Here is a 27,379-nt window from a genome sequence, read left to right as displayed (position 1 = left end):
ACTACGGAAATAAAAAAAGCGCAGCAACTTCAAAGCTTGGGGAGGTATACAATCAAAACATACTTACCGTTTCAAAAGTATTCAATACCACCAAAGGGAAAAAAACATTAAAGTAATCTCCACAGTCTTGAAATCTGACAGGCACCGGTCTTGAGATGGACTGACAAAGGCTTGTGGGGGGCCCGCACTGATCGAAGTTCACAAACATTTCGTACTTCCACTTTAAGACCTCTTTAACAAAGGTGTCAGAGATGGACTGCGAGGACAGGACAATGTTTACTGCAGAGGAAGCCGAAAAAGATTTGCTTTCGCCAAACAGAAATTTGTAACCTTGCCTGTTGGAATTATTTGGAGTCTGAGGACGAAGAACATTGGACAAACTCTTCAGTTCACCCACTGGCTTTGGAGACAACGGAGAGGTTGGCTGTGGAGCTTTCGAAGCAGACGGCACCCCGTTGGACTTACGTTTTAGGGACGGCGGCAGTGCAGAGGTACTTTCCAAAGACTTGGAAAGATTAGCAATTCGTGAAGTACTTCTCGAGCTAAACACCTTAGTAGTGGAAGGTCTCTTAGACGCGTAGAGGGGCAAGCCCGGTTTACGAAACACATCTTCATCCTCTGCTTTAGCTTCACAGTGTTTCGAGCAGTATTCACCCTGGTTTTGTGGGGTTTCAACACATTCCTTGTACTTACACTTTGTGCCACTCCAAGATTCTTCCTTCGGAGCTGTATCTTTCCCCTGACCTATCTCAATAAGCTTCTCACTACCGTTCGCCATTTGTGAACATAAATCCATATCTTCAGGGTCACGCTGTGTTAGAAATAGATTCTCATCCTCCGAGTCACTGTTGGATTCAAGCTTTCTCTCTTTCAAAGTGGTCAACTCTACATGATGTCCTGCTAGGTCACCTCCGCCTAAAGGGTCAGCTGACGTAGAGGCAATGACTTCATCTGTTGGTATTCTTCCGTTTAACACAACAGAAGCACTCTGGGTCAAAAGGCAAGGATCATCAGCCACCTGAGAAACACATTTGGTTTTCACGGGTTCTGGTTCGGAAGACACACGCTTTACTGATCGTTTCCCAGTATTGCTGGCACGCACCTCAGCGCCTCCTTTAGAACTACGATCTGAGCTATCAGATTCTGGGACAAGCGTGTCAAGATTCTGTGCCGAATGCCGACCTGCTCTTCTGGTACCTGTACTTTCAGAACCCAGAGATCCTTGCCTGTTCTGTTTCGATTTGTGTTTCACCTGCCTTCGTGACTGAAGATCTTGGCTTGTCAACAGCTTCTTATTATTTTTGACGGAGAGAGTCTGAGGAGAAATTAATTTAGTCTTTTTTCTAGTATCAACCACTCCAACAGTTTTGCCATGGTCGCGTAACTGAGCTACATACCCTTGAGATCGCTGAGATAACTGAAACGCCCTACGAGGAGCCTTTTTCAGACCCAGTTTCTCAACAGCTGAAGTTGGTTCAGGGTACTGGCGAAGTATCTTTGGTGGGACTATAGCAGGAGTTGTCCTACAACTTATGTAATTTGAACTTTTATTCTGCCCTTTTTTGGTTTCTGAATGTGTTTTCTTAGAAGTTTTAGAATGCGGGACTCTCCTGATGGGTTTGGAGTAAGTACGAAGCTTTGGAGATTTCTTTCGTGAAATCGGAGAGTCTCTCTGAATATTCGAACTGGGACTAGACCTTAGCTCTGTACTTTTAAGATCATTTTCAGTCAGACCTCTCTCATTAAGAATATCAGACTGGTCCTCGTTTCTCTCAGAAGGTGAAGGCCTCAGAGGATCTTCAGCTACAGGTTTTTCATATCGTTTTCTCTTAGGTTTTTTTACTTCAGTTTCGCAAAATTCCCCAACAGAACTACTACTCTGTGCTTCTGTGTGTTTTTCAATGCCCTCTGCTACTTTCTTAATAACCTCTTCAGATACATAATCTGTATCATAACCCCAGTCATTTGTGACATCGTTTATGTGAGTCAAATGTGAATTTTTTTCATCCTCTTGAACTGAATTCTTGTCTGGTTCCTGATCGTGCCAAACTGAAAACACGTCATGTGGACTTTCAAACTCAAAAAACTGAGAATCCGATTCCTCAAACTCCCACAGGGACTTTGTCTCTTCTTCCTTTATTAGATTCTTTTCCACATTTGCACCAGCTACTGAAACACACTCCTCCGGGTACTCCTTCTTGATGCTTCTTTTGTCTTGTTTGATGTGTTTCTCAAAACCCAAAACTCCTTCATCGCCATCATCATCTTCGGAATCTGAAATAATAATCACCTGGCCCTGGCAGGCTTCGCCAGCATTATTTGGGTTAACTGTGAAACATCTTTTACCTTTTACTTTCCTTTGTAGCTGGGACGAGTTTTGGGCTGAATCTGATGGAAACTTAATAACACTGGCTTGAGCTATTAAAGATAAGTCGTGGAGGTCGCGGTCGACCTGGGAGTCCGTCAAGGCTTCGGACTGTGGACTTAGGCTGGGAGGCTGGTCTCTCAAGTGAGAAGACACCTGACTGGTGGTACTCTTGCTAACTTCCTTACCTCTTGATTCAAGAACAGTCATGGGATTTTTGAAGGGCAAGGTTTTCTTCACACAAGGATCAGTCATTTCCGTCAATGAGACCAAATCTTTATCATCGGCCTGACGTTCCTGTATTTGACGGCTATTTTCACGGGAAGAGAAGATATCAAACTCTTCACTCTTTAATTGTTTCTTTTTCAGCAATAAACTGTTTTGAGATTTTCGTTCCCCATTTTTATCATCGGGAATGTCATTAGGGTCTAGAGAGAGATGGTTTATGAAGCCCTCCCCTTTCTGACCTCCTGAATCTTTCTTTGAAAAGAAACTGTCAATGGTAGCCACAGTTAGGTTTTCCTCTAAATTGACAGCATCATTGACCGAAGTACTTTTCCTGTGTTGCTTCTTTATCACATGTGATAACTTAGCGCAGATTTCGGCTTTCTGTGGCTTAGTTTTTGCTCTCAAGGTTTTGCCAAAAATATCATCCTTGAAAGAGAAATCCTCAGTTGATGTGGACGCCTTTGCTAGAGAGTCAATGCCAGAATCAGTCAACGAGTGTGCTGACACTATCACCACTCTGTCACCTCCCCTTTCGGGACCATTTCTGGAAGTACGATTCTCTTTCACAGACTTATGCTTCCCTTTACTTGTTTTAACTGGGTCTTGAGCTCTGTCAGTGAAAAGGCTTTTACTACCCTGCTTTATGCATGACTCAGCTGAGAGATGGTCTTCCAATTTCAAATCTTTTACATAATTTTGCTTATTATCCTCTCCTATAGTGTTACTTGCTTTGATTGATATATTCTCTTGCATTTGATATGCCTCTGCTTTCATTGGTTCTTTAGAAAATGTTGGGCTGGAGCTTTCCAGACAGAGCAGGTCTTTTTTAGACTTCTTCCCTATCTGCTTACTTTCTTCTTTATTATAAGACGCAGGAGGGGTTTTACAAACAGGGGCCAGATCCACAAAAGTGCTACATGGAGGTACTTTTAATTTTATGTTCCTAATAATTTGCTTTAAACAAGTTTGTAACTCATGGGTTTCCTGAGTAGTCAATTGCCAACCTAGAGACAAATTTCCACGCAGAAATAAGTTGAGCTTATCCCAGAATCGCTTGCACAGAGTTTGCTGCCCAAGCTGATAACCTTCTTTAAGGAGACTTCTAATGAGCTGCACACAAGCCAGCTGGACAGAGTTAGATGGCATCGAATGTAACGACAGAGATGATATCATTGCTGTTCCTTTGGAACAATTTCCAGACGACTTCTCGGAACTCCGTGCAAATGCAGTGGTAGGAAGCTTGGCGCATTTTACAACAGCCTCCACCCACTGCTGGGAGCTAACCCACAGCAAGTGCAAACATTTTTTATTTCTGTGCAGCTCAATCACGGACACCAAAATTAGAAGAAAAAACTCAGTAACTTTGTCGCACACAGCATCTGTTTGGTTGAGGACATCTTTGACTTCAGAGTGCAGATGGTGAATAACCTCTACTATATAAGCCACACCCAAATCCTTAAGATCCATGAGGGACTGAACAAAAGGGATGAACCACAGAAACGTGCTGTTGTGAACACGCATGTCTTGACCAATATCTGACTGAAGCACGCTGGCTAATGTTTCCATCTCCTCATACATGTTAGGACAGTAATCTGGGCAAATGGCTGATCTCCACCCAGAATCCTAAATGGAAAGAAAAACGGACATTCAGATAGGCAAGCACCATTCATGGTGGGTTTAACACACAGTTGTAAACGAGAAAATACACTGCTTAGTTTTCCTACTTTGGTTGACATGTACCTACACATACCCCAAAGAGATGGAAAACATAGGTCAAGGGTACATGAGTACTCCTCCACATACCACGGTCTCAGCTGGTTTTGATTCTAGTTGTGTCACTTATATCCCCCCATCCCACAGCCCCACAGCCTCTCCACCCTTCCTAACTGCCCTTAATCATCCAAAGGGTGCACCCTGAAGAGTCCATTTGTCATAGCACACGATACATCTGCTATTCAATCAGAAACCCCTTACATGGCAGCTGATTCAGAACAGCTACGTATCATAAAGTCAGCAAGTCAACCAATGAGGTACAACATCGTCTCTACAGAGGCAAGACGGTATCTGAATTCTCAAAATGTTTTATACCTTTTTGGTCTTTTCAGGATTATAATTGTATACAATCTGGCTGCAGGACACCATATTATCCGAATATGACTCCGGGTCTAACTTGGTCCTTAAATAGTAAGAATAAATTGAAATTATTGAAATGAAGAAGATTAAAAAAAAAAAAAAAAGGAAAAAACCTATTGTTAAGTCGGTTACAATAGACTTCCTCACGGAGATTATTTTAAAATTCTGACACACTGGGAGCACCCGGGTGGCTCAGTCGGTTAAGTGTCCAACTTCAGCTCAGGTCACGATCTCAAAGTTCGTGGGTTTGAGTCCCACGTCGGGCTCTGCACTGACAGTTCGGAGCCTAGAGCCTGCTTCAGGTTCTGTGTCTTGGTCTCCCTCTCTGCCCCTTCCCCACTCACGCTATCTCCCTCTCTCTCAAAAATAAATGAACATTAAAATCCTGACACATGAACTCAACTAACCTTACAGAGCTGTTCCGTATATTCTGGATCTCTCTATTGTAGCTCATATTGTTGATTATGGTCTGAAATGCCTCAATAGGATCAATGCGTTGACCCCAGACCTTTGATCCAAGGCGATCCAGAATCACCATGAAACAGTGTAATGCTGGCCAGAAAGGATCCACGCTATCATCTGAAATGCAACGGAATAACTGCTGCATTACGAAACAATTAGAAAAAAATGTGAAAATATGTTGAGGATTAGGCATGCTTTATCTGGGCAGCCACAAAACTGAAAGCAAAGCAGCAAGTCATTGAACACAAAGTGCCGCCAAACACACCGGTTTTAAAAACCTGGTAAATTTAAAGTTCCTTTTGCATTTTAAGCAATACTATACGCCACTAAGCAAGTTTTTAAAGAGAAGCAAACTGAGACAGTCTAGGTAAACTCACCATTCTCATCCTGTGTGCACACCTGAAACCATCCTTCCTACCAAACAAAGCCCGTCGTACGGGAAATTGTGGGTTAGCATGAACTGTGTTTTGTATGCCATCTGGCTGCTGTAAAGGTCTGAATCCCTTAGCTAATGGCTAAGTAGATACACACCCTTCATCATCCACCCGTATCTCAACATGGCTTTGTTCTCTACTTTTCATCCAACTGGCAGGAATTCCCATCACTCAGAAGTTCTTCCCTCCAGTTTTTCCCCTCCTATCAGATATGCAGTGGCTAAATACTGCCCGACTCAAAGGCCTTCAATTGCTCCTTAATGTCTTCCCAGAAGATTCATAGTCCTCCGTCTTGCGCTTATAAGATCCTACTCTGTTGTTTCTTTCCAGCTTTGTTGTCCACACTCCCATAATCAGACCTGACCTATAGCAAAAACAGATAGCTGGCTTCTCCCCAGGTGAGAAGCAGAATGCCTTCACTGCTAGCACCACCTAGCAAACTCCTACGCATCCTTCCAGCCCAGCTCCAATGCTCCTACTCCCTGGTCATGTGATCTCCTACAGCACTGTTCTGACACGGTGCTCATTCAGTTACAGATATTCTCTGGCCACCCTAGAACTTTCTGCGTTATTTTCCTCAGGGCTCTTAAACTCTACTTTTCTCTTTTTTTTTGTTTTATCATAAGCGTTTGTGTAGACCTTCTCATATACTTTCTTATCCTTTCCTGCAGCTGACACAGTATCTTTTGCCTAGTAAGCTCTCAAGGAACAAAGTCATCAATTAGGTGAAGCCCATTTCGAAAGGTTTCTTAGATCACATGACTCACATTTTGAAGGTCAGGGGAGCTGGATTAACAGAGAAGGCAGAATTGCATGGGCAAGGCACAAAGAAATGAACTATTAACGTAGTAAATGCTGGTAAACGAATTAGTTATAACTTTGAGAATAATCTAGCAAGAAAACCGATGCAATCAAAAAACGAGTAACAATTATATAGCTCTTTTGGAATCTTGCACAATTGAGTTTATATCCACAGTGGAGTCGCCTAAAGGCAAGCAAGTGTGGGGGGAAATTATATTCGTTATGCGTAGGATGTGGCATCCTTCATCATTATTCATTCCTTCATCAAGAGGAGAAACATTCATTACCGATCCTCCCTCATCAGCCTAATACAACCACAAGCAAAAGAAAGTTAGGGTCTAATAATAAACATTACTAAGAGTTTTACACACTGTTTTCTAAACTCTGAAGAGCACTGTCCCAAGAGTACTTTCTGTGATGACGGACATGTTCTTTACTTACGGTGTTCAGTACTAACCACCAGGTACATGTGGCTACTGGGCACTGGAAGCACAGTTCATGGGACTGGAAAACTGAATTCTGTCTTTAACTCTAATTAACCTAAATGCACACAGCAACATCTGGCTAGCAGTCACCATGTTACACAGTGGAACCCTAGAAAACCAAGAACCAGGAAAAAGGACGCCAGAAGGACAGTTTTAACTACCACATCCCCGGAAATGTACCTGCCAGTCTTGATTCTACCACTAGCGGGGCATTTCAACATGAAAAAGTAAGTTAACCCCCCTGGGCTTCAGTCTCATCCTTTATGAAGGGAAAGTGTTGAAATTAAACTCTAAAGGTCACTTCCAATTTAAAAATCTAAACTGATGACTGAACCAGAAAAAATGTCCATCCTTGTTTTTTCCACGCCATCCACCCAAATTCTTGCAGTGACACTAGTATTTTCAAAGGGCTCATCACAGCATTCAAAAGCACATAGCACATAAAGATCATTACCGTCTGCTTGCCTCTCCATGGTGTGAAGTATGGACTGCATGAAATCATTCTGTTTGTCTGAGCCCAGCAACAGGGAGTCCATGGCCTGCTCTTCAAGAATGGTCAGCAACATGCAAATACCTGTAAGATCATTTACAGTTTTCCTGACTTGATGACAGAACACTGTTCTGATGCCTTCTCAGGCTTAGCTGGCAAAAGAGTAACAAGGCAGTAAAACGAAGCAAACCAGGATCCAGTTCCTCCAACATTTAAACCTGAGATATTCATACACAACTGCTCCCATGTAACAGGACTTTAGACCGACGTGACAGAAAAAGGGAAATGGTGCAGACTTGGTTAGAAAACAGTTTCGAAGAGGATTACCACACAATTCGTATTTCCTCAAATCCAGGATGCCTACCATTTTGAAGATGACCATGGTTTGAGTACTCATCACTGCCAAGCAGGACAGTGGCTGTAGGACTTAGAATCCGTGCAGCAGGGTAAACCTATTTTGAGTCGGTGTAGAACCTGCTGAAAACCAAAGCTAGCATCTCTTTCACCAGGAAATAGTCTACAGACAGGGACACCTCTCATATCAAATCCTAGTCAAGTCCACTGCTATACTAACATTTTGTTGTATCTAGTATTGCTTTAAATAAAAGATTGATTTGCCACACTCGAACATGTACCTCTTACAAAGACGGTTTCTAGAATAAAGCGTCAAAACAAGAGGTGTAATGGCTAAGTCAATATAATGACAGAACAAGAATTGGGAGCTATGAAATCCTTCATCGACTCACCAAGAAAGAGCTTCCTTTGCAAAAATACTCACTGAAAATTGTAGAGAAAGACTAGTTGTGTCTGTGCAGGAACAATACTCACCCAACCAGTAGTTCTTGTAGTTGGTGGTATCGTACATGTGGGCAGGTAGAAGGATCAGTTTACCCTTCTCGAGGACAGAGGAAGTATAAATGTCCGGATCTTCCAAAAGTCCCAGCTCGATGACTTTAAAAAGGCAAGTTAAAACTTCCTGCAAGTCATAATAGTCATCTCTGTCCACTTTTCCCAAATTCCTTGCGGTCAGGATAGCCCAACGTCGAACCTAAAGGCATAACATGTTTGTTACTTCATTTGGTGAGTAACTGTCCGTGTGAAGCAAGAACCTAAGTGAGAAAACAGGATTGTCTATTTGAAAAGACACCAGATACTCATCATGCAATGGTCAGACCCTATTTGATTCTGATTGGAACTAACCCTAAAAAAGCATTTAGGGGATAGATCATCATCACTTCCATCCATTTAAATGCTGATTAGAAATATGACACTAAGAAATTATTACTTTGGGTGCGGTGACAGCATTGTTTCATTTTTTAAAAACCCTTATCTTCTAGAGACATATTTAAGTATTTTACGGATAAGATGCTCTGACGTCTAAGATCCGCTTTAAGTAACCCAGAAAGCAACACAGTACTGACCACGTATCGATAACTGAGAAAGCTCAGTGATGGACAGAAGGGGGTTCATGACACCATTCGACTTTTGTATGTTTGCAATTCTCCAGAAAAGAAAGTTAGGGGGGAAAAAAAAGTGAAGCCTCAAAAGAAATCAAAAGTCACCTCTAAATGGCAATATAGCAGAGAGAAGTGACTTTAAAAATTCTTGTGGGCCATGAATTAAATCTAGTAATCGCAATCAACCTTAACTAAATAAAACAGGACAGAAAAAGACCACAGTGCATCTTGCATGGCAGAAGGATTCTGGGAAACGTTCAGCTGACATGTGTGGGTACTCAGCGAAAACCATTTTTTACTGCAGATGGCCAAAAGTTTGAGAAACGGGGCTAAAGGACACAGGAATGGGCTGGCTCCATGAATTTTAAACTTTGGGGAAAAAAACAAAGGAATGTGTGAGTCCATACTGATAACAGGTAAATAAATGGGAGAAAAGAAAAAGGCTCCTGATTATTATAGTGGAATCAACATCCAGGACTGCCCGGCATCATGTGTAGAGTGCTGGGGTTGGAAAATTATATTGCAAATCTTAGAAAAAAGTGACTCGGGCAAAAGCATCAGTTAACGCTCTATTTAGGAGAAAATTCTGGTGAGAAGCAGGGCACTTCTGTGGTCTCCCGATATCTACGAAAGAGAAATCAGACGGTGAGGAAATGGGGCACCACCTCGACTAGCTGATCAAAATGAACATAACCACGTAGAGCAAGGGACACAGTGCACCTGTGTGGGTGACACTGAGGAGGACAGAGCATTACTTCTATGCAGTCCTCCAACTGGGAGCGTGTAGCCTGAACCTAACAATGAGGAAACATCAAACCCCAAATAAGGAGCAGTCTGATTTTAAAAAGGGCCAGCAGGCGTGTGGGGGGTGGGGGGTGCAGGGCTGACGGTACTCTTCAGAAATGTCATAAAGGACAAAGGCTGAGGAAATAGTCCATATTAAGGGGGAACAAAGCAAAAAGCTAAACAAAGCCCAGGGACCATGGAGCCAGGCTGCCTCCAGGCACAACCTGGTCACCACGCACTAGTCTTGATGGCTGTGGCCAAGTCGGACTCAATTTCCTCATCTATAAAATGCAGACATTACCTACCCCACAGGGCTGTTGTAGGGTTTAAATGAATTAACAGCTGGAAATGACACAATACTGCACCTGAAATACAGTAAACCTGAATATTTGCCATCGTGATAAGCCTTTATCCAAAAAAGCAGTAGTTTACTTAGCACGACTGCCAGAACAGTATCAAATGGCTGACCTTAATTTTCACTGAATAAAGACTGTTGGTGCAAGAGTACCTCAGCTGTCTGAAAGGTCACTTCACTTTCTCTCTCAAATGGTACTTGGGCACTTGCTTCTAGATCGACAGCTACAGCTCTCTAGCACACGGAAGATCCTCTTTCACGGTCTTTGAGGCTCTACTCTGGCAATGGAGAAGCGGACTGCATCTCTGTGGGAGGTAGTCTTTGGCTCCCTCCGGACCGCTCCGTCTTTATTTTTTTTAATGTTTATTTTTGAGAGAGAGAGACAGAGCAAGAGCAGGGAGGGGCAGAGAGAGAGGGAGACACAGAACCAGAAGCAGGCTCCAGGCTCCGAGTTGTCAGCACAGAGCCCGCCGTGGGCTCGAATTCAGGAACCGCGAGATCATGACCTGAGCCGAAGTCGGACGCTTAACCGACTGAGCCCCCTAGGCGCCCTAAGACTTCTCTGCCTTTAAGAGCCAGAAGTATTTTCCACAGTTACCCGGCTTCTAATCGTTTCCCTCTCCAGCCCTGTGTCTGCATTATAAGTAACTTGGTTGTCTTCCAAATTCATGAAGTCTCTCTTCAGCCACACCTAAGTAGCCATTCAATCCAAGTTTTTAATTTTATGTGTTTCATTGCTACCTATTTTGCATCCTTAAAAATAGGGTTTTCAGGTCCCCGTTCTATTGAAGCACTTTATATACTGTGTATCTGATCATTCTAATAAAGGAGTTCTCTGGGTACATTTGCTTATTTCTATCTCCACTCACAGAGTGGTTTTGTTTTAATTTTGCCAACTCAGTTGGGATATACCTGTGGGCATCTGGCAAGGACTCAGCTGATGACTGTCCCTCTGGAAAGGATTTGCAATGGTTCCTGCACATTATCAAGCAAGCTGGCAAATAGGAAGCTCTCTTAGAATCAGAGGGCTTGGGTTACAAATTTTTGTGAAAGCCCTTTTCCCCCACCTGGGTTTCAGAGACAGACACATTTCTGTCTTGTCCCTTCAGCTGTGAATTACTCTCTGCTACCCTTCTGACAGTGTGGCCCATCAAAGGTCTGTTTTAAGGTAGAGCCTCTATTCTAATTCCCTATTCTTATGCCTTAACATACATCTGTGAAACCCACACTCTTAGGTCGGACTAACTTTGGCTAACTCTCTGGGGGACTGTAGCTTCCAGTTCCCTGTCCATTGTAACTGTGCCTTCATGGATAAGCGTATAAACCCTGTTATATTTTATCTGCTGTAGCTGTTTCAGAGGAGTAACAGTTTTCAGTTTACAGGGACATCCGACCACCAGAATCGGTCTCGCGCTGACATTTAGTTTGGATGAGGGTTACGGTCCAAGACCTCAGAATCAAGGCTACGTATAACCTTTCATTCTTGACACACTTCCATCATGCATAGTGGGTCCATGCACGGCCCACTTTCAAGTTTTAGTCTTTATTTTTAATGCAACTAATCCAACATCCATCCACAAACTCACCATCCAATACAAAACTACGGCCCCTTCAACATAACATGCATCCCTCATCTTCTTGCCCCCTCCAACCTGAGCTGACCTGAATCCCATCTTCATCCCCCTGCTTGCTTTTACACAGTTACTGCATCTACCTGTATTCCTAAAAAATATTCTTTTATTTATAACTTTATAAAAAGGGTTTCCTCCTATATGTAATCTCTGGAGACTATGTCACTTAACAGCCTATTACCAGGATTCATCTATTTTGTTTCAAGTTGACAGTCTGTTTAGACAACTACAGAATATTCCAGCACGTGAAGACATTCAGTTGACTCACGGACTCCCGTCACCAACAGCCATCCTGGCTGTTTGCAGGTTTCTGTTAATTCTGAGAAGTGTGCTCTGAAATTTCTTATGTACGCCTCCTGTTACAAATGTCCGAGAGTATCTTACGCATACACTCTGGAATGAAACTGCTGGACCATAGATAGATGAATGTTGAAATTTAGAGGAGGCCAAATGAGTCTGCCAAGTTGACTGCTCCGAGTTACCACTCCACCAGCAAGGACGTGGTCCTCCAAGTTCCAGAGCCGTATCCTAACCCCTGCAGCCTCCAACTACTACACGGGCACAACCCACGATCTCACTGTGGTTCTACCATGTCCCTTGTCATGGATGTCAAACTGTCCTTCCCATGGCTATTAACCACAGGCACTTCCTCTTCTGGGAAATGCCTATTCAGGTCTTCCTTTTTTCTCTTGGAGTTTTGTTATCGTTTACAGCTTCTCCCAATTTTTAACTTGTCTCTTCTCTTTAAGATGCATTTTTAAAAACACAAGTTTTCAATTTTGATACAGTTGTATCTATCAACCTTCCTTTTAGAATGAATGCTTCCTTTTAAAGAAATCTTTCCGGGGCACCTGGGTGGCTGAGTCGGTTGGGATTGTGACTTCGACTCAGGTCACGATCTTGCAGCTCGTGGGCTGGGGCCCTATATTGGGCTCTGTGCTGACAGCTCAGAGCCTGGAGCCTGCTTCGATTCTGTGTCTCCCTGTCTCTCATCCCCTACCCCACTCACACTCTCTCAGAAATAAACAAACATTAAAAAAAAAAGAAATCTTTCCTTACCCTAAGATCTAAATTATATATGTATATATATAATGTCCTGGCAATTTGGGATCCTTCCTCTTCCATATACATTTTTTATCTTTGTCATTTTTTTATTTATTTTATTAAGTAATATCCACACTCATTATTTATTCATTTATTAATTTATTTAAGTAATCTCTACACCCCTGGGGCACTCAAATTCATGACTCCAAGATCAAGAGTCACATGACTGAGCCAGCCAGGCGCCCCCTTTGTATATATACATTTTTTACAACCACCTTAACATGTTATATTAAAAACCCTGTTGGAATTTATTTAAAAACATTCTGAATCTACAGATCAATTTGGAACTGACATCTTTCTGTTACTAAGCCTTCTTATCCATGAACATACGATCTTTCTTTACTTAGACTCTTTCATATGTTAATTTTTATGATTTTCCTGTAGAACTTTTATATCTTTGTTAGATTTATGCCTGGGTATTTAACACTTTCTGAATCTGTAATAAATGGAAACTTGCCTGTATTAATTTTTGGCTGCCTGTGTACAGAAATATCACTTTTACAAACACATCTCTTATCTAGTCACCTTGATAAACACCTATTTCTCAAAACCTGTAGATTCTTCAGGGTTTCATGTAAATGATTTTGCTGCAGATAGTGGCATTTCACCTCTTCCCTTCAAATTCTAATACCTCTACTTTGATTTTCTAATCTTTTTTACTGCATTTAACGGAACCCCAATCTAACACTCTATAGAAGTAAGAGTGAGCACCTCTATTTCTGATTTTAAAGGGAATGCTTCACTAAAGGTCAATTTGGGTAATGTTTCTTTTAGGCTTTTTACACATATTGCGCATCAGGTCCTTTCATTCCTAATTTGCTAAGAATGTTTAATCTGAATGGGTGCTGAATTTTATCAAATGGTTTTCTGCATCTATTCAACCACATGGGTTTTTTGTTATTAAGGTGAAATTACATTTATGGACTTTCTAATATTTTGTTTAGGATTTTTGCATCTATGTTAATAACTATAATTTACCTGTAATGTGGTAGGTGTCTAGTTTCTGTTAGAATACTGGCTTTATAGAATAAATTTAAGAGTATTCTTTTTCTGGAAGGACAGACATAAAATCAGGATAATCTGTTTCTATGAAGTGTGGTAGAACTCCCTATAAAACCATCTGAGCCTGGTATTTTTGTTGTAGAAATATTTATCAATGGTTCAATTTAGTTAACAATTATCATAGTCAATTCTAGTAAGTTACATTTTTCTCAAAATTATTTTATCTGTTTTCAAGACTGCTGGCATTTCCTTTGAACTTCATTTGCAACTACATGGATGGAAACTAGAGGGTGTTATGCTAAGCAGAATTAGAGGAAGACAAATATCATAGGGCTTCACTCATATATGGAATTTAAGATATAAAACAGGTTAACATAAGGGAAGGGAAGCAAAAACAATATAAAAACAGGGAGGGGGTCAAAACATAAGGGATTCTTAAATATGGAGAACAAACAGGGTTGTTGGAGGGGTTAGGGGAGCGGGGCTGGGCTAAATGGGTGAGGGTCACTGAGGAGGACACTTGTTGGGATGAGCACTGAGTGTTATACATAGGAGGTGAATCACTGGAATCTACTTCTGAAATCCTTGTTGCACTACATGCTAACTAACTTGGACGTAAATTAAAATAATAAATAAATAAATAAACCTTAAACCAAAAAAACCAATAGCTCCGCCAGCTTTGATTAGGTCAGTATTTGCCTATTAGTTCTTTTTCAATCTCTCTTACGTCTTTTTTGCACCCGATGTTTTAGGTGTTTCTCTTAGAAACAAAACTACGTGGATTTCATTTTTTTTGTAATCCAATCTAATCTTTGTCTTTTCACTGACAAATTCAGCCCACTTACATTAAACACTGATATCCTTAAACCTGTTTCTTTGTATGAACGATTTTTCTATATTTCTTCTAAAGCATTTTTTTTTTTACCTTCTAAAATAATTCACTACCTAGCTCTGCCCTTAACAAGACAAAGGCTAGCAGGCACGCTCTCACATCTTTCGTGCCCGTGCCCGCCAACCCCAGCACGTTGTTACTACCTAGTCCAAGCTATTATCGATATATTCACTTTCTTCAAACTTAGCTGTTTTTGAATAATAAACTTGACCACAGTATTCAACCAACTGTATATATTTCTTATGCTACCTCCTCAATTCTTCACTCTCTCATGTCCCTCATTCAGTGTCAGTCTAGCATCAGCGACTCGGGCTGCCAACCACCGGTCACATCAGGGAAGGGTCCTGCAGTCTCCATGGTGAAGCCTCTGAGCACTCGGCCGGGGTCCGGGGTGCCCCGCTGGGCCTGCTTCCTCTGTAGCTATGCAGCTCTAGAAGGCCGGTCCGAGAGAGCACCTGGCCATGCGGTCGGTTTTCTCTCACAGGCAGGGGAGAGTCGACTTTGTGCCCCGGCCTGGACTGGCTCTCTGCCTTCCCTGGAGTACGCCTGCAGCTGCTATTGCTCAGCCCAAACTGTAGCCCCAGCTACCCAGAAGCACCCAGACCTAGGAGTTCCCACCATTTATTACTCGGTATCTCTGCTTGGTAAGAAACACTCACCTTTTGAGCAGTGTGATTATACACTTTTAACAGTTTGCTATTCCAGACCAAATACACAGCGAGACCCTCTATTCCAGCCACCTCTACATGGAAAAGTAAAATACATCCTTTTAGTACCTACCCCTCATACTCACCATTTCGTTGGGATGGACCAGAAACAAATAAATGCCTGGATGTTTGTCGAAAACCTGAAAGGAGCAATTAGCTTGTTCCATCCGACAAAGTGCTTCGACACATAATTCGTCTAAATAGAAAAAAGAAGACAGTAAATGGAAGACGTAAACCCTATCAGCTTATCAAGAGTCTTTGGTTGTTCTGTAAGTAAATAAAAACCTTGTTCCTTTCCTTTTTTTTCAAATGAGGAATAAAAATGCTGATAACGTTAAGTTCAAGAACAACATTTATTCATCATCTGAAAGACTAATCTCGTGTGACTGATCACAGTGTGCTCCTACGAACTATTGTGACTTTACTGGTGTGTATATACTTTTTTCTTACACTTGGCATAATTGGCATAAATATATCCACAGGGTATCTTCTCAGAAGTATGATTTTAAGTCCAGTGCCATTAGCATTTGACATTTTGATCCACAGGGACTTTATCTGGTACTAGCATGATAAAGTGAGCTTTTCCCTCAAATGGCTATTTTGTCCTACTCTCATTTATTAAATTAATTCACTTTCTCCACTGCTTTGAAATGCTACCGTCATCCAACACTAAGTTCCCCAAATAAGCCTGGTTTATTTCTGGTGTCTATACTCTTCCACAAGCCTATCCCTGCTTCACTGTTCTAATTCCTATTGCTTTATAGAAATCTCCACGGCTCTTTCAGAAGTGTCATGAATCAGGATGCCTGAGTGGCTCAGTCAGCTGAGTGTCTGACTCTTGACTTTGGTTCAAGTCATGATCCCAGAGTCCTGGGATCGAGCCCCATAAACTTGCCTGAGAGTCTCAGTCTCTCTCTCTCTCTCCCCCTCTGCCCCTTCTCCACTGTTTGTGCACTCGCTCACTCTCTCTAAAAAATAAAAATCTGAATAAAAAGAAGTGTCCTGAATAGGCTCATACATTTAGTCTACACCTAATGAAGCACCTTTACTTTGTCAAACTTGAAAGAACTGTTGTTAGTGATAGCAGATGGCTTTGTGGAATAGTGTTAATAACTGGAAAAGCAGGAAGGAAGGTTTTGGGTACTGATATTTTGTTTCTTGATCTGGGTGCTGGCTACACAGGTGTGTTTATTTCGTCATCATTTATGTGTTTTTCTTGGATATACTATTCATTAATAAATGTTTGAAAACCGACTTGTTAGCATTTTAAAAACAAATTATTTATAATTTATTTAAAATTTTTTTAACTTTTCCCCCCAACATTTATTAATTATTGAGAAATAGAGAGAGACATAGCAGAAGCAGGGCAGGGGCAGAGAGAAGGGGAGACACAGAATCTGAAGCAGGCTCCAGGCTCTGAGCTGTCAGACAGAGCCCGATGAGGGGTTCAAACCCACAAACTGCAAGATCATAACCTGAGCCAAAGTCGGGTGCTTAACCAACTGAGCCACCCAGGTGCCCCTTTATAATTTACTTAGAAAGAACTGATTTATCTGACCGAATATTTAGATCTACTTTTCAGTTTACTGAAAATTCAGAGAATAAAGAAGGTAAATAGCATCACAAGGAAGCAATTTGAAAAATCCAGAAGGTGCATTATTCTACAGCATAACTATATGGTCTCAGTAAGTCAAGGCTATGGCAAAAAAGAAAAAAAAGATCTGCGTGTATGTATAAGTAGACTGCTTTGTATTCAAAGAAATGTACAAAATACGAGCCAATGCAATATGTGGTCCCTGATTGGATTCTTAAGCAAACCAGCCAAAACCATATTTTGTAAGTACTGGGAAAATTTGAATACGAACTAGATGCTAGATAGCTTAAAGGTACTGTTATTTGGAAAAGGGAAAAAAAGGTACTGTTATTTGGTTAGATTGGACGGATCATGATAATGCCTTCACTTTTATGAGATTCATATTAGGAACTGCAAATGAGATGGCCCGATTCTAGGCAGGCGTAATACTCAAGGCCACAGTAATTTACAAGAATTACTACAGACCAGCAGTTCTCAGCCAGAGACGATTTTGCCTCCCCCCAGCCCTGCCCTCTCCACACTCCAGGGACACACGGCACCATGTGGAGACCGTCTGGTTGTCTCAACAAGGGGAGCAGGGGGAGCAGAAGGCTACTGGCATCTAGTAGGTAGAGGCCAGGGAGGCTGCTGAACGTCTCACAAGGGACAGCACAGCCCCCACGATAGAGAAGTATCCAGCCCAAAACGTCCATGGTGTCCATGCTGAGGAACTCTGCTATAGACAAATTGTAAGGATGGAAATGAACTGAATGGCTAGATGAGGAGCATGTGATAAAGGAAATACAGTAAGATGTCAGCAACTGCAGAATCTACGCAGGGTTCACCTTATCGTTCACTTTTCTCCGTGTATGGAAACTTCTATTAACAAGATGTTGGGGAAAAAAAGATGAAGTATTTTGGTTATCTGTTTAACAGATTTTCAGTACAGATAAAACCAAGTTCTTTCAATTCTTAAAACAAGACCGATTAAACTTGTAGAAAACCCACGATACTCACTGACACGTTCATGTAAAAGCAGATATGGATACTTCAGGATTTCAAGAAGAGGAACTCGAAGCTTATTTTCAAAGTCTTGGCCGGGGAAGTCAAATAGTTGTGCCTCTCCATTGTTGTCTACTATGTACAATTCATCATCATCTCCAATTTCTGCCTTCATGGATTTTTCAAAATGATTTATGAGACGTAAAGTTTCTAATTCCCACAAAACCTACAAAAAAAGAAAAATGGATAAGCAAGCTTTATATCTTATTATCGGAAAATACTGGATGTCATGATCTTTTCAGAAAGCCTTCCCTTAAGTATAACAATTCAGAAATTTAAAGAAGTAAACTATCACATTAGATTTACTTGAAGAGGGGCGCCTGGGTGGCTTAGTCGGTTAAGCGTCCGACTTTCGCTTAGGTCATGATCTCGCGGTTCGTGGGTTCGAGCCCTGTGTTGGGCTCTGTGCTGACTGCCAGCTCAGAGCCTGGAGCCTATTTCAGAGTCTGTGTCTCCCTCTCTCTCTGACCCTCCCCTGCTCATGCTGGGTCTCTCTCTCTCCTAGAAATAAATAAAAAAAAAAAAAAAAAAAAAAAAAAAAAAAAAAAAAAAAAAAAAAAAAAAAAAAAAAAAAAAAAAAAAAAAAAAAGATTTACTTGAAGAAAACAGTCACTAGACATGGCCACTTTTATGATATGTGAGTACATACATGAGATGTATAAAAACTGCTTCCAAAAAGTTTTGCTATAAATATCTCAATATCCCTTATGAACTATTGAAAAGGGAATGAGGAGCACCTGGGCAGCTCAGTCGGTTAAGCGTCCAACTTCGGCTCACGTCATGATCTCGTTGCAGTTCATGGGTTCGAGCCCCGCTTCGGGCTCTGTGCTGATAGCTCAGAACCTGGAGCCTAGTTCCAATTCTGTGTCTCCCTCTCTCTCTGCCTCTCCCCAGCTCATGCTCTGGCTCTCTCTCTCAAATAAATAAAACATTTTTAAAAATTTTTTAAAAAGTTTATACCATTTACCCATGAACCAATAAAGAGAGAAAAAAAAGAACCACCAATGAAAAAAAATCACCCAAGCCATTCAGACCCACGAATATAACACTGTCAAATACAGGGACATAAAAAACAATGTAACGCTGTCAAATACACCGACATAAAAAAAACAAAGTGGAAAAAAAGCCCATCCATCATTTCACAAAATTGCTTTCTACCACAATGACTGAACGCTAGGGATCACAGAATTCTGCTTTAGGTTTTAACTCAACTTCATCAGTCAATCCTGTTTCCTGGACGCGTTCAGGCTTCGTCTCTGCCTAGTTACCGAGCTCTGAATACTACAGCCCAGCCCATCCGATATGAGTTACCTGATGCAAGAATGGCAGCTCGTCCCGGGCTTTGTGGTACTCGGCCACACACTCTAGGCAGTAACAGAGGTCTTCGTCAGCTGTCTGACATTCACTGGCGCGGGTCCTGGACGCATAGCGCTTCAGGAAGTCAACGGTGGAAATACCACCTGGCGTACACCAACAGCATGTGCTCATTCTGCACCTGCACGTGGAAAAGAAGGCACCTAAAGACTAAAGAAAAGAGACTTTCTGGGTGACCCTCATCTTCAACTTAAAATGTGCCTCCACCACATCAAGAATGTTCTGCTGGAAAAAAAAGAATGGTCTGCTGGTCAACTTCTCAATTATGGACTCAAATCTGAGCCTACTCTTAAAAACTTTACCTCTGGCATATAAAAAATACAATGAAACGAAAGAACTTTGCTAGTGAAAAAACAATCATGCAACACACAGCTGTACTAAAGAGGAAACTCCAAATGATGTGGTATCGCTGTTAAATCATAGAGACTAAGACTTATCAGTGCTTTCAAAGCATAGCTTTCAGAGGGTTCTAGTGATATACTGGAGCCAAGTCAAAGGTTAAGGGAACCTTTCACGTTCCTGGAAGCCATGTTTTTGAGAAATCCGTGGGAACATAAAATGCCGTTAAGTATTAACCCATACCGGAGAACCTTCCCTGGTTTGGAAAGCATAGGCACGTGAGGGGTGCCTGGGTGGCTCAGTTGGTTAAGTGTCCAACTTCGGACCGTGAGGTCATGATCTCACGGCTGGTGGGTTCCAGCCCGGGTCAGGCTCTGTGCTGACAGCTGGGAGCCTGAAGCTTGCTTCAGATTCTGTGTCTCCCTCTCTCTCTGACCCTCCCCTGCTCACGCTCGCTCTCTCTCTCTCTCTCTCCTAGAAATAAGTAAAACGTTAATAAAAAAAAGAAAGAAAGAAAGAAAGAAAGAAAGAAAGAAAGAAAGAAAGAACAGGCACATGAATCTGCACATAATATGTATGCATGAACTGCTGCCCGGAACACACTGCTCATCAACACGCTGTAAACTATTGTAATAGCTACAAATGGTAACAACCTACTGCTACTAAGTACAATTTCTGAGGTCTCCAACTTTTGGTCTGTGTAATAATACCAGAGCCTCCACCATCCAAACTCATGTAAAAAGGGTTAAGATAAAGTCATTTTCCACGTCCTAGCAGTCCCAAAAAGAGCAAAGTAACAGAAAGGTACCAGGAAACGAGAAAAATCCCAAGAACCACGTGCTAGAGCGTTGAACAAAGTTATGCTAATGAGGCAGAGGTTTATCAGAACTACTAATAGCAGTTAGTGGATTAGCAAATAGGATGGAAGCCAAAATCCAAAGAGATCTCCAACTCTAATGAGGTGTAATAAAGATGCTATATTTTTATCCCATACCAAATGGGTATAAAGGTAAACACAAAACTCACAATTAGGAAGCAGTGCGTGATGGCTAAACAAATCTACATGGAGAGCCTAGTCCTACCAAAAAGTCCTCAAAATGCTAAAGTCCGTGGGCATGTCAAAGGAACCCAGAGCCCAACCCGAAAAAGCTCTGGATGGCCAAAGCTGAAACAATTCGATCAAAGAACAAAAACAAAAAACCCCCACTCCAATAGTGGATTATAGCCTTCACACAAGGTTCGTACTGATGAAAAAGACCAATGAAAAAGACCAAAAGAATAAACAAAGGTAGGGGATGAAACTGACTAGCAGAAGAATTCCAAACAACAGGTATAGATACTCTGGGTTCCCAGAGGGGGAGCTTAATTCCACCCCATCAGTGAGTGTGGGCTGGACTCTGGGTGACTCACCACTCAAGGAGAGTGTGTGGAAAGGGAAATACTGTAACGTTACAGTGGAAACAGCTGGCAAACACACACTTAACCGCTGGCAAACACACATTTAACCAAGTGATCAAGGTTAACATCACAACTCCCCACATAAGGTTCTGAGGAAGGAACTTCCTTCTGCGCAGGCTGTACAGCATGTTACTCCAAAACCCACAACGCATGAGAGAAAAACAGACAAACCCAAAGTGAAAAAGATCTAAACAGCTGTCAGCCAGTCTGCAAAGGGAGGAAGAAAACCACAGCCAGGAGGGATGAAGCAAGTCTCGTTTCATATGAAAATGATCATTATTGGAGGGGCGCCTGGGTGGCTCAGTCTAAGCACCGACTTTGGCTCAGGTCATGATCTCACGGTTTGTGGGTTCGAGCCCCATGTCGGGCTGTGTGCTGCCAGCTCAGAGCCTGGAGCTCGCTTCTTCGGATTCTGTGTCCCCCTCTCTCTCTGCCCCTCCCCTGCTCATGCTCTATCTCTGTCTCTCAAAAAAATAAATGTTAAAGACAATTTAAAAAAAAATATCATTACTGGAAACTGGGCCAGGAAAATATCTAATGAGCCTGATCTTCAGAAACTTGACCTTAAACGAACTATCCAACGAATGTAAAATATCAGCCTCATGGGGAAAAAATTACAACCCCAACTGTACGCTGTACACTAAAAACTGAGCCCGTCTCATAACTGGATGGACCTAACCCACACATTCTCATCAGGGGCGAAATCATCCTCAAGAAGATGAAAACTGGTTACTAGGACACAAAAAGGTCCTACTTTTTTTTTTTTTTTTTAATGTGTAAGGCACAGATATGCCCAGGAGATATACAGTGTATTGGTGGTTTAAAATTCAGGGGAAATGCACAGGAAAGAAAGGTCTATAAAGTTTCCTTTCAGGGAGGGAGAGGAACAACAAAAGATTGAGAAAAATGACCCAAATCACTGAATACTTGGGTACAGAAACACAGCAGTGTGATGTTTTCAAATGCATTGTCATCCTAAAATTCAAGAGCACAAAACATCTGCTAAAGGGAAATCAATGACATCTTGACGGAAATTTTCTTTCACTGCTGAGGCTTTTTTGGCCTACTGCTAAAATAAGCTGATCTTCAAAAAAAATTCCTTATTGTCTTCTTACATCTACGATTAATTATATATAAATGCATAAGTAAAATCAAATACATGCATTTGTCTTGTGAATTTCTAAGATTAACTATTAATTGTAAACTTTGTTCACCCTTCTAAAAAGAACTCAGGGTGGCTTTCAACATTAAAGCTGAAAAAGACATCTAGATATGGACATTTAGAAAACATACAGAAAAGAACATTCAAAAGGAGATAGTGAAACTCATTTGGAAGAAAGGCTCACTAAATCCTAGATTGGGAGCTTTCTGAAAAGCAGAGGGGGGGGGGGGGAGTTAACACAGACCTCATTTGAAAAATAAGAAAGTATCTGGTTCAGCTGGAGAATCCTGCCCTTTCCTAACACTAATTCTAATTCAGTTAGATTTTACTAATACCCACCCCACGCAAGGGGGCTGCAAACAAAAAAAAGAGTACCCAGGAACAGAACACATTATGTTTGCAGAATATAAAATTATGTTATTCAAAGCAGTTTCTTAAGTCTAAAAAGCCCATATCATAATCTTAGAAGTTAAAAGTCTTCAGAAACTGTTTTTTCCGGTGATCTAATTCAATGTGGGGAGGGAACTTAGAGAAGATCTAAGAATAGAAAGTGAAACTCTCTGGAGAATTCTCAAACATCAGTTGTCTCAAGCAGGATTTTTGCACTCAATTGAACACTTTGGTAAAAATGCAATCAGCAGTTTGGAAAAAAAAACAAAAAAGAAACTTTCTACTAAGAACATTAAGGAGTCTTTTGTATTTCATTCAGTCAGAGAGCTAGCCTACTCCCATATCCCAGAAAGCAGAACTAACTTTTCTTGCTTGCCAAGTAAGATATGGGTACCATGGAGTCTTGAATACAGAAAACAGTGCTACAGGGCAGGTCAACAACAGAATCCGTTTCCACGATTCCTCTCCAAAGGCCATAAATGGGTGGTTACATCCCCAAATCTAAAATTACCATTGGCCTGATCATCTAAATGGCGTATATAAAATAATTTTTCTTTTAAGAAAAAAAGTGTTGGTAGGCGACCATAAATCCTTGAAGTTTCTGCACAACTCATCCTTCTGGAAGGTAGCTTTGTTCACTGTATCCGATTTGAACTGCTTGGGACCAGGACCCGGCCACAGACGGTGGTGTCCAAGGAATCCTCAAGCTGCAGACCAGATGTTAAGAGCCACACTCAGGGCATCAGCAACAGAGCTGACTCCTCAGTAATACAGGATGCTTCTCCGGGGGTACAGAGCCACTTTCCTAAAACCTGCCCTGGGGACATCTTTTCTCAGTATAATTAGCTGGCCAGACACTTCAAACAGCAATCACTTTCCTAGCTAACCTTCTTGAAAGAGTAATCTGGATTCAAATGCTTATTAGCTCCCTGGCAATTTGGCTTCTACCCTTAACATTTCACTGCATGTTTTCCCAGGGTCCCTAATCATCTGTTATCACCAAATCCAACAGATTCTTTTCATGCCTCCTCTAAAACGTATGAAAATACTGACCATGCATTCTTTAGCTAAGGCAACACACCATTCTCCTTTCACTTCCTCTACCCAACCTCCTTCGCCGAGATTCTTCTCGCTTCTTCCTTTTCCCCGCTTCAAACAGCAGTTTCCAAAGGCTTGCTTTAGGACTCTCCATTCCATTTCCTCTCTCTGGGTGACCTAATTCAAACCACCTCTTCCATTACTACTTACAACGGAAGAACAGATGTAAAGCCCTCAATGCAACACTTAGCTATATCTATAATTCAGGCACTCACTGAACGATAAAAATTCTAGCCAGGCCTACAGTCTCATATCTATTGAATACCCAGCTGCACCGAGTCAATCTCTACTCACCTGACGGGCATCTGAGGGATAAAAACAGAAAAAAATCCTTCCCTCAAATCCATCATTCGCCCTATATGCTCTCTACTCGTGACATTAACATCCCTTCTGTTTTCAAATCAGTAACCTGGTAATTACCCTAGGTCTTCTCCCTTGGCCTCATCTTAATGAATTCCACAGTCTATCTCCTTAACTGTATCTATATTCGCAGCAACACTGCCATCACCTTAGTATAATATACTGTCTGCATTTGTCTGAGTTACAGAACGTAATTACGGAAGTAATGTTTCTGGCTCTTATTTCATCCACCACCAATTCTTCCTCCAGCAGACTGCTGGAGGGCAAAGCAAACGCTGAGCTTTGAATTCCCACAGTTTGGAGATAAAATTCAAATTTGTGCACCTCACCGGGGAAGGCCCTCCGTTATCTGGCTCGCGGTCCTCCCTCCCTTGCTCGCTCGCTCTTCCTAAACTGCTTCGTGGTGCTTGGCATTTCCTGCCTTTATAGACGCTCCTTCACCTGCACTGAACACCCACCCTTCCTTCTCTCTGCCTGGCTCTCAACCCTAAACACAAATCACACTCACCAAAGGAACTTAGCAAAAGAAGAGATAAATACAACTCAATTTTTTAAAAGAATTTCACCAGTGGTTCTGATAAAATCTGAGAACCAGCCGTGTGCAATCCATCCATCCCTGGTATGGCATCTGGGGGCTTATCTGACCCTTCCTCTGACTTTACTCATACCCTCTGCGGACTGTGCATACCTAGCAGTGCACTTACCCGAGCTGCGTACTTTCTGTCTCCCACCTCTACCACACACTTGCTCCATCGTCCCCAGTTCTGAGTCTGTTGGGGCAAGGATCCGCTTTGTATATTTTTACTCCAGTGCTTGACACATACTCAGGGATGGAAAACCGTCTTAAATGTTTGTTTACGAAATAATTACCTGGGCTAACGGCCTACAGAGAAGTGATCCTCTCGGTCGAGATTCCTAGGCTTATTTGTGAATGGGTGAGGATGTGCACTCATGTATACCCAGCCTCCGGGCCCAAAAGAACATTTCTGAAACAGGACGGGGCGGGGGGGGGGGGGGGGGGGGGGGGGAACAAAGGGAACAAAACTGATGAAGTGGTTCTGACACTTCATCTGGGTTTCATTCACGCCCACTCTATGAAGCCGGGCCAGCTGGTACCAATCGGACAGACGGCTCAGGCTGAGTTCCGCCAGCCTGCCCGGGGGCACCCAAGTCTGCAGAAGCGGTGCAGCTGCGCTCCTGACCCCACAGGACACTGTCCCCGCGCACGGAATGGCTGGGCACTTCGACAAACAGCCCTCAAATCAGCAAGGGCGGGTAGATTCAGCCCTGGGTCCGTAACTCGTGTCGGCCACTCCAAGCCACGGGCTCTTTGCTCCTAACCGGGGGGTGCTTCCCCTACAAGCTCCGCGCCTGGTTCCCTGCGCGCCGAGCGCTTCTCGGGCCCCCAGCAGCCCCGGGTGGCGGGGAGGCGGCCAAAGACGCCCGCGGGCAGTCAGTGCTCCGGAGCCGTGGGGGGGGGGGGGGGGGGGGAGAAGGGCCCTGGGGCAGCAGGACGGGGCATTCTCCGGAGAGTCCCCGACTCACCCCCCCCAAAGGAACTACGCAGTGCCCAGACCAAAAGCAGCTCGCACGACACCGCGGAGACGACGGTAGGGGACGGTGCGGGGGTCCAGACGCCCTGGACCCCGGGGTGCAGGAGGCACCAGGGGGCGGGCTGCTCTCGCCCCCCACCTCGCCGCTGCCCCCCTGAGGCAAGCGGCCCCCCTCGCGCCGCCCCTCCCCCACCCGCCGCCCGGGCCTCACGCGCCGCGACTGTTACTCCACGCGGCCTCGCGCGCACCGGCCGCGCGCGAGCGCTCACGCCCGCCGGGCCCGCGACCTGGAGCCCGCCGCGCTCTCCTCACCCCGCTCGGCCTCGCTTCGGCCGCTAGCCCACCTCCATGCCTCGGCACAACAGTCGGCCGAGGGCGGATGTGCGGGCAGGCACCCGAGCGCCGCCGTTCCCACCCGGCCACCCAACCCGGCGGCGCGGCGCGCGAAGGCCCCGCCCCTCCCCCGCGCGCGGCGTCAGCCCAACGCAGGCCCCGCCCCGGCCGCTTTCTTGTTTTGGTGCGCGGAGGGGCGGAGCAGGGGAAGAGATGCACCGCGGCTCCGCCGGACGGCCCAGACGCCGAGAGCTGACGTCACTTCCGGGATGCCCGGCCCGGCCAATCAGGGGCTCCCTACGGAGGGCGGGGGGTTGGCCGAGGAACGCTTGAACTCGGCCCTGTCCAGGACTGCTTTCCGGTCAGGGTTGGCTTCCCCCCCCGCCCCCCCCCGATGCGCCTACCCCCAGGGCGATTTGGGTGCCTACCCTGCACCCTTTAACGGCCATTCCCTTTTCTTCTCTTTTTAATGACTCGGGTGTCTCAGCTCGGTGTGTTACGGATTGAGGATTTTTTCCTTTTACGTTTCCTTTAAATTCCCAAAGTATAATACGTAATTAACACCTACTGGGGGGGGGGTCATATACATCTCGTATTACGGAAAGGGGGTTCACGAAGTCCCGTAACAGCAAACACCATCGCAGAGCCTACCCGGTTTTCACCATCTACCACTGACCTTGAGGACGAGAAGCCGCCCCTGCCTCGACTGTGCGGGCCGAGGCGGAAACGCGGAAGAGGGACAGGGACAGACCAGCACCACCGATGCCGGAGCTGCGACTGGAGCCTCGTCTCGAGCCCCTGTAACTGAAGACTGAGCGGGGGGCGGGGCGAGGAAACTTCCAGCAAGGGGGCGGGGCCTGTCATAGCCCCGCGCGCGCAAGCGCGCGCTGCCAACAACCGTTGCCCACCTGGCTTCTCGAAGCTTCTGTAGCGTGAAGAGAGTCTGGCAGTAGGCACGCGAAGCACAGTGCAGTAGGCACGCGAAGGTTACAAAGCGGTTTCAGGCCCTGCTCGCTATGCGCGTCCTCATTAAAGGAGTGTGTTTATCCAATACTTGTTTGAAATGAGAACCTGGATGGCTATTGGGGAAAAAATCATTTTGAGAAATGCACAAAATGATAAAAATCACCTGGCTTTCGTATTTCCCTGACATCACCACTTTTACGTAGATCCTTGCAGAATGTATTACTTAGGTTTTTACCAAAGCTTACTTTCGTATGAAAGAGTTTTTTTATTTAAAATTTTTTAAATGTTTCCTTATTTTTGAGAGAGAGAGAGAGACACCAAGCACAAGCTGGGGAGGGGCAGAGAGAAAGATAAAATCCTAAGCATGCTGTAGGCTCTG

The 27,379-nt window shown here is 43.5% G+C and overlaps 1 protein-coding gene across 8 annotated transcripts in view; it reads right to left on the bottom strand.

The window, feature by feature from the left end:
• SETX (senataxin) overlaps nucleotides 1–26,103 on the bottom strand; it is a 75,764-nt gene extending 49,661 nt beyond the window's left edge. For 6 of the 8 annotated variants that reach the window (XM_039229702.1, XM_039229708.1, XM_039229705.1 and 3 more), the window contains exons 1-10: nucleotides 26,014–26,103; nucleotides 25,019–25,134; nucleotides 19,279–19,462; nucleotides 17,923–18,133; nucleotides 15,419–15,528; nucleotides 8,227–8,446; nucleotides 7,363–7,482; nucleotides 5,134–5,305; nucleotides 4,682–4,769; nucleotides 68–4,216 (exon numbers count right to left, since the gene is read on the bottom strand). In XM_039229702.1, coding sequence (XP_039085633.1) covers nucleotides 68–4,216; nucleotides 4,682–4,769; nucleotides 5,134–5,305; nucleotides 7,363–7,482; nucleotides 8,227–8,446; nucleotides 15,419–15,528; nucleotides 17,923–18,133; nucleotides 19,279–19,455 — 5,247 coding nt within the window. In that variant the 5' untranslated portion in view covers nucleotides 19,456–19,462; nucleotides 25,019–25,134; nucleotides 26,014–26,103. The remainder of the gene's footprint in view (nucleotides 1–67; nucleotides 4,217–4,681; nucleotides 4,770–5,133; nucleotides 5,306–7,362; nucleotides 7,483–8,226; nucleotides 8,447–15,418; nucleotides 15,529–17,922; nucleotides 18,134–19,278; nucleotides 19,463–25,018; nucleotides 25,135–26,013) is intronic. The other 2 variants (XM_039229703.1, XM_039229704.1) reach the window with 2 other exon arrangements.
• Between the last annotated feature and the right edge of the window lie 1,276 nt (nucleotides 26,104–27,379).

This window comes from Hyaena hyaena, unplaced genomic scaffold (genome assembly GCF_003009895.1).
Source record: "Hyaena hyaena isolate Hyena2069 unplaced genomic scaffold, ASM300989v1 scaffold_38, whole genome shotgun sequence".
NCBI lineage: Eukaryota > Metazoa > Chordata > Mammalia > Carnivora > Hyaenidae > Hyaena > Hyaena hyaena.
The sequence above is the reverse complement of the archived record's forward strand: the minus strand, read 5'-3'. Positions and strand labels throughout refer to the sequence as shown.